A 13695-nucleotide genomic window follows, 5' to 3' on the forward strand; every position below is an offset into this window, starting at 1 on the left:
ACAACCTAGGCCTGTGCCCTGACTGGGAATCAAACCAGTAGCCCTTTGGTTTGCAGGCCCGCTCTCAATCCACTGAGCTACACCAGCCAGGGCCACATTTATCTTTTAAGTGAAAAACTTTCTATCTTCTTTTCTGATTTACTTCTCCCAATCACTGGTTATGTAGAGGTGTGTTGCTCTATTTCTAAAAATATAGAGCTCAGACTTCCAGCCAAGATGGAGGTGTAGGTAGATACACTTTGCCTCCTCACACAACCAAAAGAAGGACAACAAATTTAAAAACAAAAAGTAACCAGAACTGCCAGAAAACTGTACTGTATGGAAGTCTGACAACCAAGGAGTTAAAGAAGAAACATTCCTTCAAACTGGTACGAGGGGCGGAGACAGGAAGCTGGGGTGGAGAGGAATCTCAGCAAGGCAGTGGCTGGAGGACCAGGTGGTCCCACATTTGCTCGTGGATAAACAGGTAGGAACACTGGGGAATGAGAGAGACCACGCAACCCAGGGCTCCACCATGGGAAACTAAGCCTCAAAACCACTGGTAGTAAAACCTGCGGGGGTTGCAGTGGAGGGAGAAACTCCCAGTCTCACAGGAGAGTTCCTTGGAGAGACCTAAAGCGTCCTAGAACATACACAAACCCACCCACCTCGGAATCAGCAAAAGAAGGGCCCAATTTGCTTGTGGGTAGTGGGGGAAGTGACTGATAGCTGGCCAAGAGTGGAGCAAGCCTCATTGTTCCCTCTTGGACCCCTCCCCCACATATAGCGCCACAACGCACCAATGTAGGTTGCCCTTCACTGGCGAATATCTAAGGCTCCACCCCTTGCTACATAACAGGTGGGCCGAGACAAAGAAATATGGCCCAAATGAAAGAAAAGACCAAAGCTCCAAAAATAGAACTAAGCAATGAAGACATAGCCAACCTATCCAATGCACAGTTCAAAACACTGGTAATCAGGATGCTCACAGAAATAGTTGAGTATGGTAGCAAAATAGAGGAAGAAGTGAAGGCTATGAAAAGTGAAATAAAGGAAAATGTACAAAGAACCAACAGTGACAGGAAGGAAACTGGGATTCAAATCAATAGTTTGGAGCTAAAGGAAGAGAGAAACATTCAACCAGAAAAGAATGAAGAAACCAGAATTAAAAAAAAAAAAAATAAGGAGAGGCTTAGGAAACTCTGGGGCAAATTTAAACATCCAACATCTGAATTATAGGGGTGCCAAAAGGAGAAGAGGAAGAGCAACAAATTGAAAACTTATTTGAAAAAATAAGAGAATTTCCCCAATCTGGCAAAGGAAATAAACTTCCAGGAAGTCCACGAAGCTCAGAGAGTCCCAAAGAAGTTGGACCCAAGGAGGAGCACACCAAGGCACATCATAATTACATTACCCAAGATTAAAGATAAGGAGAGAATCTTAAAAGGAGCAAGAGAAAAGGACACAGTTACCTACAAAGGAGTGCCCATAAGACTGTCAGCTGATTTCTCAAAAGAGACCTTACAGGCAAGAAGGGGCTGGAAAGAAGTATTCCAAGTCATGAAAGGCAAGGACCTACATCCAAGATTACTGTATCCAGCAAAGCTATCATTTAGAATGGGAGGGAAGATAAAGTGCTTCCCAGATAAGGTCAAATTAAAGGAGTTCATCATCACCCAGCCCTTATTATATGAAATGTTAAAAATTTAACATTTTTAAAAAAGAACTTAAAATATTAAAACCTTTAAAAACATTTTAAAGGGACTTATCTAAGAAAAAGATGATCAAAACTATGAACAGTAAAATGACAATAAACTCACAACTATCTGAACCTAAAAACAAAAAGAAAAACGAACTAAGCAAACAACTAGAACAGGAACAGACTCACAAAACTGGAGATCACATGGAAGGTTATCAGTGGGGGGTGGAGAATGGGGGAAAATGTACAGGGAATAAGTAGCATAAATGGTAGGTATGAAATAGACAGGGGAGATTAAGCATAGTATGGGAAATGGAGAAGCCAAAGAACTTATATGTACGACCCACGGACATGAATTAAGATGGGGGAATGCTGGTGGGAGAGGGTGTACAGGGTGGAAGGGAATAAAGGGGAGAAAAAAAAGTGGGACAACCATAATTGCATAATCAATAAAATATATTAAAAAAAGAAAAATACAGAGTTCATATTTATCTTCCTCTGCAGAACGAGGTGACTTCCAAGGTCTTGTGGTATCTTGCTTGCTTACAGAACATCCTCAGACTTGGGGTCAGTAGCTGAGTGTCCAAGGGGACAGCCCCTGTGCCATCTGGGGTCCCTGCAGGCCCCCTTGCTGGAGTGTGGGGTCCGGTTCCTTCCTGGGCTAGCGGATGGCCAGAGCAGCGTACACACTGGGCTCATCTGGGGGCTCCTCTGATGGGGAGGAACGGGGTGCACTTGTCGCTCGTTTGAGGGTCTTGCGGTTCAGCTGGGCATAGGTCACATCCTGAGGGACTTCAGGTGGAGTAACCTGGAGGGAGTAGAGTGAGAGAGAGCTGTATGATTGGGCTGGGGAGAAGCCAGGGCACTGGGAGCAGATATGATCCACATGCCTGCCATCTGTCTGTCCTCTCCCACTTGTCTGTCCTTTGTGTCCAGCAATTCCTCAGACAGGGCAGAAGTCAGGGTGGCCCCCCTCTGCCTGAGCCTGAGTGGTTCATCTGGGTACACATTGCTCCTTGGGGTTAATGTAGTCCGGGCTCTGCTGGGGGAGGGGGTGGAGACAGGAGAGGGTGGAACTTCTCTCGTTGCTCCACTTTCATCTCTTCTGATAAGAGTTGGAGAAACAACTCTTTGGGGGAGTTCGTGTGATGTCAAAATGTCTGCTAGACAGATAACAGAAATGGCCCTGTTGTCTTTGTTTGAGGCTGGGGCTTAGATAAGAGGACAGAGCTGGGAATAATTGTGGATTCATGAACATAGAGAGTGTCCAGCTATATCTGGGACTCAATAAATTTTGCAATGTAAAATACAGAGTTGTCTCAAGGTGAGGTTAACAAGAGAGTCAGTGGACTTCCTATGGGGGGTAGGAGACCAATGCATCTAAATCCACAAGGCTGGAGGAAAGGGAGAAAACAGAGATAAAGAAAGTCTAGTCTATAGGGGGCTTTGTGTGAATCAGAAAAGGCATGCTGGGCCCCGGCCAGTGTGGCTCAGTTGACTGGATTGTTGTCCTGTAGACAGAGGGTCTGGGTTCGATCTCTGATTGGGGCACATGGGAGAAGGCAACCAATTGATGTTTCACTCTCTCTCTTTCTTTCTCTCTCCCCCCCTCCTCCCTCTCCCTCTCTCTCTCCCTTCCTCTCTCTCCCTGAAACAATGAAAAGGTGTCCTCAGAGGAGGATTTTAAAAAAGGAAAGGAAAGGCACACCAGTAAGGTACCACCAGTAGGGTGTCAACCCCTCCAAGCCTTATTGTGCACAAACTGTACTACTATGCACGGAATACTACCTAGATATGGATAACCGAGAATCAATGAGACCCAAGTATGGGAACCAAGAAGAACAGGCCCACATGCTACCAGGAAAACCCACTGAGACGTGGTGTTCCAGCACTTGGCCCATATCTCTTTCAGGAGGATGGTCAAGGTCAGAGGATGCAGAAAACTGAGTGACAGGAGGAGAGAGAAGAATCCTTGGAATTTGTCTTATTGATAATTCTGTAGTGGGTGCCCTGAGCAGGGCAAGGGTCTTACCTCGCTGTCCATCACTTCATCCTCCTCAGGTTGGGAATCTCTTATGGAAGAACCTACAGAAGGAGAAGATTCTATCTCACGGCAAGATCCCTGGAATCCCTTGATCCTATACACCCTTTCTGATCTTAGGTCGGGGTGGGGGGGGGAGACTGAGGTTTATCGAGGAGCAGGGATGTGCCGGGGGCCACACAGATTTAGGATTTTCATGCTTGCTCACCCCTAAGCCCAGAACACTTCCCAACCACTCCTGCCCCTGTGTCCCACCAAGACCTCACCTCCTCTCTGATTGCATTGGTTCTCCCCCTGAACAGGAGCCACAGAGCTGGAGTTGAGCAAGGAGAACAGGAGTGTTAGGCAGAGGTGAAGGAGCTATAGGTGGAAGAGAGGTCTAGGGAGGTTTGGGAGAAATTACCTTTTCTGTAGTGCTCTGGTTTTAACTCCAGGGTCTGAAGCACCTGCAAAGAGTTAGACATTAGTTTCTAAACCACCTCAGAACCCACCCCCGGGGCTGCATTAAGATCTCAGTGGCTAGGATCCCCGCAATCCCCACCCCGGTCCATTGGGAATTCAATGTAAATGAAATTAAATGGTAGCACTCAAAACTTGCCTGGTTGACTTAAACAAGTTTTTATCAGTCTGGAAGAATATTTTCAAAAGTCTAAGTCTCTTCTTATTAAATCCCTCATTCTCATAGAGGATGGTATGTAGAAGCCAAGATGTGGATGATAGGTGTGCTTATTTCTAGTGGGCTGTCACTGTGTCTTGGTCTGAGTGGGTACACACACTACAAACATAGCTGTAACTACTTCTATACCAATTGATGCATATATATATATATATATATATATATATATATATATATATAATCTATTTAATTTTAGAGTCAGGGGAAGGGAAGGAGAAAAAGAGGGAGAGAAATACTAATCGGTTGCCTCTAGCATACTCCCAACTGGGCACCTGGCAACCTAAGCACGTGCCCTGACCAGGAATTGAAACGGCGACCCCTTGGTTTGTGGGAGGACACCCGACACCCTGAGCTACACCAATCAGGGCTATATACTTATTTTTGTTGAAGTCATGCTGTAACAGACAATGAAAAGCATATGATCTTTATGCGATATTGTACTAACCAGGATTAAATGTACTAAGCAACAAACTAACAAGTCTGTTGGAACAAAAAGAGGAACAAACTTTTGTGTTTTTTGTGGGGGTTTTTTTTTTTTGCTTACAACTTCTATTTTAGACCCCATTTTACTATGTTATAGGGACCAGCCGTTCCCATTCCTGCCCAGAAAGGAGCTGATCGGCCACAGGAATTTGGCTGATACGGACATGTTGACGCCAAGATCTTTGTCACAGCCAACAAAAACACTCCCTCTGCATCCCCACTGCCCTTCTCTCTCCTTAGCAAATCTACTGGCTTAAACAGAGATGTTAAGATGGGGTTTTTTGTTTGTTTGTTTTTTAGGACAGGAGTCTGACATCTTTTTGGACCCCCAGCACCTCCATAAATCTCTTTCCTTTTCACCTGTACCTGTCTCACGAGTATTTACTTTTATTGCGGCAGGCCGTCAAACCTGCGTTTGGTAACAATACTGACATTTTTTCTTTTTTTTTAAACTGCTTTTTAGAGAGAGAGAGAGAGAGAGAGGAAGTAGGGGGGAGGGGAAAGAGAGAGAGAGAGGGAGAGGAAGTAGTGGGGAGGGGACAGAGAGAGAGAGAGAGAGAGAGAGAGGGAGAGAGAGAAACATCTATTGGGCTTCTTATATACTCCCAGAGAGGGGATTGAACATGCAACCTAGCTATGTGCCCTGACCGGGAATCAAACCCATGACCTTTCAGCCTATGGGATGATGAGCCACTGAGCCACACTAACTAGGGCAACAATCCTGACATCTTCAATTCCAACAAAACACTTCAATTCGTCTTAGCCAACTGCCTTTGCACATTTTTAAATCCTTTGTGGGCATTTAACCCCATGTATTTACATATTTTCTGAAAACAATGGACTTCCTAACTAACACAACCCCCACCCCCATTCCTCACCGCTGTGCCCATGCCCCACTGCTCTTGCCTGCAGGATGACAATGACAGCTCCTGTGGGTCCCCTCCCCCTCGCCAGCTGGTCCCTCAGGTTCTGGGTACACCCCTGCTACCTCCACACAGGACCTCTCTCATCACCACTGCACTTCCATGGGACTCTCAGATCCCTGGCCCAAGAAGATTATCAAGGAAGTTGGGATAGGAAGAGTTTTCTAGAAATTGTTAATTAATTAGGAAAATTTTCAAAACCGAACATTATTTTTTTTTAGGAGCCGTATTTTGTCTGGTGCCCTAGGAAGCCACTTCCTAGGTCTTTGGAGGAAGGTCACATCTCTCATGCAGACCAGGTAGGCCAGGTTGTTCCATCTTCTACTCACCTGACTTTCTGCGTTTCTTCTGGTGCTTGAGGAGGAAGAGGAGGAAGAGGAGGAAGCAGAGCAGCAGGATGAAGGTCACAGAGACTCCGATCAAAATTTTGTGGTACTTTTGAAGACCTTGGGCACAAGGATGTCATAGATGAACTGAAGATGCCAGTTAAATGAGCACCTACTGTCTGCCAGGCGTGCTTGGGGAGGTCTGTGAATTAATCGCCTCTATGCCTCATAACAATCAAGCCATATGTGAATGCCAGTCCCACCTCCACTGGTCTCACAAACACGGAAATCGAGGCTCAGAGAGATCCATCGGGTGCCCCAGGTCACCTAGCCAGTAGTGGCAGGGCTGGAATTTGAACCCAGGACTGTCTGTGGATTCTCTTGTGCTCCGTTCATTTGCCCCACCAAACAGACACCAGCTTCGGGCTCTGTGGGATGCTGACCTGATTGGAATGGTCCCCATGTGACCCAGCCCTGTCCTTTACCAGCCTTTCCCACTGTCACCCCCACTCACCTACCCATCAGAGGCTGTGGGGGACCTAAATGGGACCCCTCAGAGCCAGGGTCTGTGTGCAATGACCTATGTGACCTTCCCCATCCCTATGTCCAGCGAAGATCTGTCCTCTGTCCCGCAGACCCCATACAAGAGTGTGGGGTCCCCTTGAACGTTTCTGAGTGTATATCTGGGAGGGGACATGAGGATGGAGCTGCCATTGCCCGAGCACCCTCCCCATGCTGGGGGCACCCCTAAATCTCTTTGCAGACCTGTGAGGGGGGTGGTGGCAGGAACCACGTCTCACAGACGATGAAACTGGGACTCAGAGAGGGAATGTGGCTCGTCCCAGGTCCCACACCCGGGAAGCAGCAGAGCTGGGATTGACATCCCATAAAGCCTGCCTTCCAAGCCCTTGTGGATTTTGGTTTGGTTTTGTTGGTTTCCTCCAATAAGAATGGGCTGAGCACCACAGGAGGATCGGAAAGCACTCGGGATGCCACCCCGGTCATGGCCCTGTTTGTCCCTAATGCCCCAAACACCCAACGCTGCCTGCTCTTCGCTTCTTCAGACCAGCACGGTACCTGCAGGGTCAGAAGTGTGGTGTCTTTTGAGGGCTGAGCCAGGATTCTCCTCTGTGGCACGGGGAGAAATGGAGGCTTAGTTGGAAAGGGACATGCCCCAAATCATCATCTCAGGGAGCACTGAGACCACACCCAAGTGTATCCCACCCCAGACATCCTAAGTCAAGGACAAGAAGGTGAGGGGTGGGGGCTGCTGTCTCCCTACTTCACCTCAACTGCACTTACCCCAGGCTGGTCCCAACTTCTCCCTCTGCTGTGACCACTGCACCCCTCATCTTCCAGCCTCAGAGTCCGTGGAACCCTGTGGTCCCTCCTCCCAGCCTCCCCAGGACACTAGACCCTTCACTGAGTTTCTGAGGGACATTAGATCCCCGGAGTGACTCAGAACTGCCCTGGGCTGGTCTGTGCTCCCTCTGGGCAAAGAAGACCCAGTGACTCACCAGCTGTGGACATGTGCCCCGGGGGTGGGGGGCTGGACACCCCAGGGGGTCCTGGGAAAAAAACAAGAGAAGGGTAACGTGTAGTGCACCCCTCCCCCCAACCACGAGATGTTTTATTTGCTCACTCTCATCTCCTGTGTCAGCCTTGGGTCCCTGGCCAGGTCCTCCCTCCACACACCTGGAGAATCCAGTGATGGGCGTGAGGAAGGGGCAGGGGTGGAAGGGCCTTTTGTGCTCCATCCCTCTGAAGGGTGGGTCCCCGAATGGATGGACCTCCCCTCACTCTTGTCCTAGATTGGTGCTATTCTGGGCAGGACTGTTAACCAAAACAAGGAAATAGACAGGTCAGGAATGGGCCTCCCTACCTGAGACCAGGAGCTCCAGGGGGTCACTGGGCTGTGACCACATCTGAGGGTTGTTCCTGTAATAACCATAACATCTGAATGTCCCGCTGTGTCTGGGGATCACGGGGCCCACAAGGAACAGGGCCTGGGACTGCCCACTTGGGTCTCGCTGTGAGTCCAGTGTCCAGGAGAGCCTGTCTTTTCCTTCCTCAGTCAGAATGAACTGGCCAAATCCCTCGTCTGAGTGACATCTGAGAGTCACATTCCCTCCTGGGATCACGACGGGGCTGGGCAAGGCTGAGAGGCTGGGCTTGCTGTAGGATCCTAGGAGAGAAGGAGGCAGCATGTTAAATGGGGCTCACACCTCCCTCACGTCCCCCAGGGCTGGGCTGTGAGGGGGAGTTACCCTGAGAGCATCCCCCTTCCTAAGGGCAGAGCCTGAGGCTGGGACCCCTGAGTGTCCCCTCACCTGTCACCACCAGCTCCAGGGGGTCACTGCGCTCTGACCAGCCAGTGGGGCTGAGATAGTAACACTGATATCTCCCTGCAGTGCGCTCTGTCACGTATGTGATGGAGAACTTGGCCTTGTTCCCGGATTCCAGTATCTTCTGTCTGTCCCAGCGTGTTGAGCTCCCCTCTTTATCCAGACGGTATTCCTTAGCCTCCAGGATCCCCTGACACCAGATGGTCACTGAGCTCCCCCAGGGGATCACAGAGTCTGGCTCAGCCCAGAGGGTCGGTTTTCGGAGGGTCCCTGAAAGGAATGAGGGGCTGAGTCAGAACATTTCCTACCCTCAGTGCCCAGCTCTCAGCCCCAACATCTCAGATGCCCTTCATCTGTCATCCCAGAATGGCCATTCTTCATTCCCAACTTCCCAGGGGATGGCCTCATGTCCCCAGTGGGGAATGACACCTGGGAGCCCTGGGGAGAGACTCACCTGCCTGCACTGGGGTCCTCAGGCCCACGCTCAGCCCTGCAAGAGAGGCCCTGTGAGAGATTTGCCCTGAATCCTGGGCAGATCCCTCCTCCCTGGGAGCCTCCTGAGTCCTGGGGTCCTCTCAGAGCAGGGCTTCCCTCCCCCGTCACATCTCACCGAGGCAGAGCAGGGCCGCGAGGCTGGGGGACATGGCGTCTCCTCTCTGAGCCCAGCTGGGCAGAGGGAAGAGACCACGGAATCCTCAGGGTAGAGATTCACAGGGTGTGGCCACAGGGAGGCTGTCCCTACTTGTCATGGTGATGTCATGTCAGCAGTCCCTCAAGAAGAGGAAGAGTGTCTTCCCAGAAGCCTGTTTTTTGTTTCCAGGACCAAACAGTAAACTGATCCAGAGCCTCCTGAGATGCCCCTTGCAGGTGAGGTGACCCAGGGCACATCCTTCCCTGTCAGAGGTTCCCCCATGGGGTTCCCTTCACCCTTTGCCTGTCCATCAGCCCCTCCCTGTGGCTCCTCCCCATGGACCTGGTCACCCAGGCCCTGGAGACGCTTCAGGACGACGGGGTCCCGGTGCCTGCAGAGCTCAGCTCAGCACAGACATGGTCTGCTCCTCACTGTGCAGTTCAGGCAACTGTGACTCTGACAGTGAGCACAAAGGACAGACACAGGGACGTGAGGGAAGGACCCACACCCCTTCCCCTGGCCCCGGAGTGTGGCTTTCTTTCTATCACAACCCCATTCATGAACTTGCTTTTCTTTCTCTCTGTCTGCTTTTTTTTTTTTTTTTTTTTTTTTTCAGTAATGTCCCCTCCACCTTCCTGGAAACAAGACTCTGAGTCATCTGGCTCCTCAGTGCCTCTTGTGCCTTGGGCAGAGTTCTCTTCCTCTTCCTGTGATCCTGCATGTAAGCTTTAGGGGACTTTTGTTTGGGTTAGAGGTTTGTTTTTAAGATTTTTAATTCATTTATTGATTTTAGTGTGGGTGAGGCTGGGGGACATGGGGAGAAAGAGAGGGAGTGGAGAGAGAGAGAGAGAGAGAGAGAAATTGATTTGTTGTTCCACTTATTGATGCATTCATTGGTTGCTTGTTGTATGATCCCTGACCAAGGATTGAACCCACAACCTTGATGTATTTGGATGATGCGCTAACCCGGCCAGGGCATTAGAGGTTCATTTTTTAAGAAAAAGATGACCGTTACGTAAATATTCATCTCTCGTCCTCTGCCTGTGTGGCCCAGATAATAACATCTTGTCTCTTCCCTTGTTTGGGTCATGTTGTGGAGAATTCCTCTCCTCAGAGCAGCTGCCGGTGTCCCAGTTCCTGGTTCTGGGGAAGATCCCAGTCTCCCCTGCAGACCAGCTGAAGTCAGGGGAGGCTCATGGTGTCAGCCTCCAGGGTGCAGATAAATAGGTGCTGGGTCCACCTCAGAGCCCTGGTCTGCTTCAAATACCTGAAGTGCTACTTACAACACTTCTGAAATATGAAGAAATAGTCATTTGCTGGAAAGGCGAAGTGAGAGTTCCTCACATAGTCAGGAAACCACAAGAAAGAACAGAGAACAAAGCTGAAGTAGCAGCCAGTGCCCAGGGCCATCCAGGGGTTGTAGAATGAAGGTTTCCACTCCTGCAGACAGAGGGGGGACCCCATGTTCTCACAGGAACAGGGCAGGGCTTCAGGTGAAGGCGGGAAGCTGTGACCCCCTGACCTTGTGTTTGTGGGTAGGCACAGGGCTGGCTCTGCGCACTGACAAACCCCACATTAGCACTGAGTCATTTCCCCCGTGTGTGTGTGTGTGTGTGTGTGTGTGTGTGTGAAGTGGATTTTTTGCAGTGTTTTGGTGACATGACTGGGTGTCCCCCATGTGAACATGAGGTCAGCATTACCCATCCCTGCCTAGCACAACACTGAGCAGGTGCTGAGTCTGAGAGAGTGGACGCCATGGGGCAGCGGCAGCAGCCACAGCCCCTGGTCAGCCTGACTCCCAGGACAGCCCCAGAGGACCTGGGGGAGACCAGGTCTGTGTGTGTGGGGGACTCCTACAAGAGCGGACAGTAGATACATACATAGATCAATGGTTACAAAGAAAGACACAGAGATACTTCGATACACAGATAATAACATAGATACATAACTAATTAGATATGAAAATAGATACTTTAATACAGAGGAAAACACATAGACAGTATAGGTAGGTTAGCCTGACTCCCAGGACAGCCTGGGAGAATCTGTGGGAGACCAGGTGTGTGAGGGGAGAGACCCCCACAAGAGTGGACAGTGGAAAAATGTTAATACTGACAGACAGGGCTTTGGACACCATCTACTGACACTGGGGACTGTCACACTCAACAAGAGAGTCAGAAGGAAAACATGAGAGTAAGTTTAAATTAAGCATGTTTAAATAGCTATAAAAATAAAGAGGGTATTAAATTTTTCAGGCAATAGTGTGGATTATATTACAGAAGAATAGGTAATCGTTGAGAAGATTTAGAAATTTTAGAGATGAACGATGCAACAGAATGAACACATTCAAAACGTTAATCTCATCAAGGACTAGACACAGCTGAAGAAACATTGATGAGAGCGGAGTACGATATCGAGGAAATTCCAGAATGCAGTGCAGAGAGACCAGAAGTGGAGATTCAAGATACTTGGGGACCAGAATGAGGAGGACAAATATCACGTGTATTATAAGTTAGAAGGAAAGAAGTGAAAATGAAATCTAGTAACAGTTCAAGAGATAAATAATTGAACCCTTTACAGACTTGAGGAAAGACCAACTAAGTGGTAGGATGCATATGTTTAAAAATAAAATCTGTGCCCTGGCTGGTGGGGCTCAGTGGATTGAGTGCCTGCTTGTGAACCAAAGAGTTGCAGGTTTGATTCCCAGTCGGGGCACATGCCTGGGTTGCGGGCCAGGTCCCCAGTAGGGGGCGCATGAGAGGCAAACACACATTGATGTTTCTCTCCCTTTCTCCCTCCATTCCCCTCTCTAAAAATAAATAAATAAATTCTTTTAGAAAAGAGAAAGTAGGTAAAATAAGATTATGTATCTGTTTACGTGCTATGCACATGTTATTTTTTCTTTCTGAAAACCAGACTAACAAAAAATAGTTACTTCTGGTATGTGGCGGTACAAGGGGAAGGGGACAGAATCAAGTAGTCATCTCTGAGTGTACCGTTCTAGGTGGTTGGAACTTCTGCAACCTGAAAATATTCTACATATGCAATGCACACTTCAGTCATAAAAGATGAAAAACACACTCTGACATTAATATAAACAAATAAAAATAAATAGCAGCTTACTGATATTCAATCACCACAGCTACATGGTAAAAAAAAAAAAAAAAAAAGGAAACCTATGAACTTTTGAGGAATTGGGTTTTCAAATAAGGGACACAGGTGAAACATAAATGAACCCTGTAACGTTACACCCGGTGGGAAACACCTGTGTGGATGGACACGGTGCATCCTCCCTGAAACGAAGTGCTCCACAGGGAACCAAATCCCAGTAGCCCTGAGTTCAGAGTAACCCCGGGTCAGGCTTTCTAGACACTGTTCCCAATAAATGGGACCCGAGACCGTGGGGGCCTCTGGTCCAGCGCAGGGACACAGATGGGCCCGGTCTCCCTGTCCATCTACAAAGCTCGACGGGGCCCAGCCAAGGAGTGCAGGTGTTTTCAGAAAGCGCAGCGGGAAAGGACCTTCTCCGCCCAGTCTGGGACGCTAAGCTGCATCTCACAGGCAGGGGGCCCCTGCTCCCAGCAGGACCTTGCAGGCCGCGCGCCTGCCCGGAGGAGCCCCTTCCTCCCCGAGACTGGCTCGGATCCGGAGCAGAGAGGGCCCGGCACTTCCCTGGAGATCCGAAGCCTCAGTGAGAGCAAAGGGAGCCTCCCCACCCACCCCTGCCTCCCCGTCTGCTGTCCGTGCTGGGACAGGGGAGGGCGGGGGTCTCCCTACCCAGCCCTCATTGCAGGAGACCAGGTGACTGGCCCTCGTCCTGTCCTGCATCCCGGCCGCACGGGAAGCCAGAGCGGGTGCCGCCCAGCCACACACGCAGCGTCTCAGAGTCAAGCCGCGTCCCCCGGACCTCCGAGCCCACAGCGTGCCCGGCTGGGCTTCCGACTCTAGTGGCCGAGTTTGGGTAAAGTGTCAGGGGCTGAGGTCAGAGGCTTGTCGGGAAACCTCTGCCGCGGTTTCTAGAAGCTCGAGGGCGTCCTGAGACCCCGGAGTGTGGGACCCCAGGCTCCCGAGATCCCGCGCTTTGCGGTGACCAATGCGCACCAGCGCGGTGGCTCACAGCCACGCGGATGTGTGATCTCAGGGTCCGGGAGGTCGGGAGTCAGAACGGGCTGACCTGGAGGTGTCTGCGGGGCTGCCTTCTCTCCTGGAGGCTCCGGGGAGAGTCTGTCCCTTGTCTTCCAGCGTCTGGAGACCCCGCATTCGGTGACAGCCGGCCCCTTCGTCCCTTGTCTTCCAAGCCAGTGGGTCCTTCTCTGGAGGCGACACTCAGACCCAGTGTCTGCTTCCTCTTCCACGTCTGGGGAGCCTGTGGTGCCCTTGACGTTTGTGAGTAACGAGTAACGACGTCGTGGGGGCCCATTTACAAGCATCCATGTCCCTCCTTTCACTTCCCCGCACGCGAACGGGAACTGGGGCTGCTGGATGACGGAGGTTCCCTGTTCCAGTTCGGAGGAACAGCCCTGCAGATCCGCTCAGAGGCCTCACCGCTCCGCACCCCACCACGGGGCCCAGGGGCTCCCGTTCCTCCACAGCCT

The 13695-nt window shown here is 50.2% G+C and overlaps 1 protein-coding gene across 4 annotated transcripts; it reads right to left on the reverse strand.

The window, feature by feature from the left end:
• Positions 1 to 1874: 1874 nt before the first annotated feature.
• On the reverse strand, positions 1875 to 13540 carry LOC112313558 (leukocyte immunoglobulin-like receptor subfamily A member 5). Of its 4 annotated transcripts, none has more exons than XM_045203519.3 (11): positions 13275 to 13540; positions 8927 to 8962; positions 8458 to 8742; positions 8010 to 8312; positions 7645 to 7695; positions 7205 to 7279; positions 6131 to 6247; positions 4123 to 4165; positions 3986 to 4032; positions 3711 to 3763; positions 1876 to 2486 (listed from the first exon to the last, which is right to left on the reverse strand). In XM_045203519.3, the coding sequence occupies exons 1-11, from the start codon at positions 13528 to 13530 to the stop codon at positions 2340 to 2342; spliced, it is 1413 nt and encodes a 470-aa protein (XP_045059454.2). In that variant the 5' UTR covers positions 13531 to 13540; the 3' UTR covers positions 1876 to 2339. The 4 variants fall into 4 exon arrangements, with proteins under 4 accessions (XP_045059456.2, XP_045059454.2, XP_045059455.2 ...); XM_045203520.3 differs by having other exon boundaries at positions 1877 to 2486; positions 7205 to 7255; XM_024570132.4 differs by having other exon boundaries at positions 1879 to 2486; positions 9083 to 13408.
• Between the last annotated feature and the right edge of the window lie 155 nt (positions 13541 to 13695).

Source organism: Desmodus rotundus, chromosome 12 (assembly GCF_022682495.2).
Source record: "Desmodus rotundus isolate HL8 chromosome 12, HLdesRot8A.1, whole genome shotgun sequence".
NCBI classification, from domain to species: domain Eukaryota; kingdom Metazoa; phylum Chordata; class Mammalia; order Chiroptera; family Phyllostomidae; genus Desmodus; species Desmodus rotundus.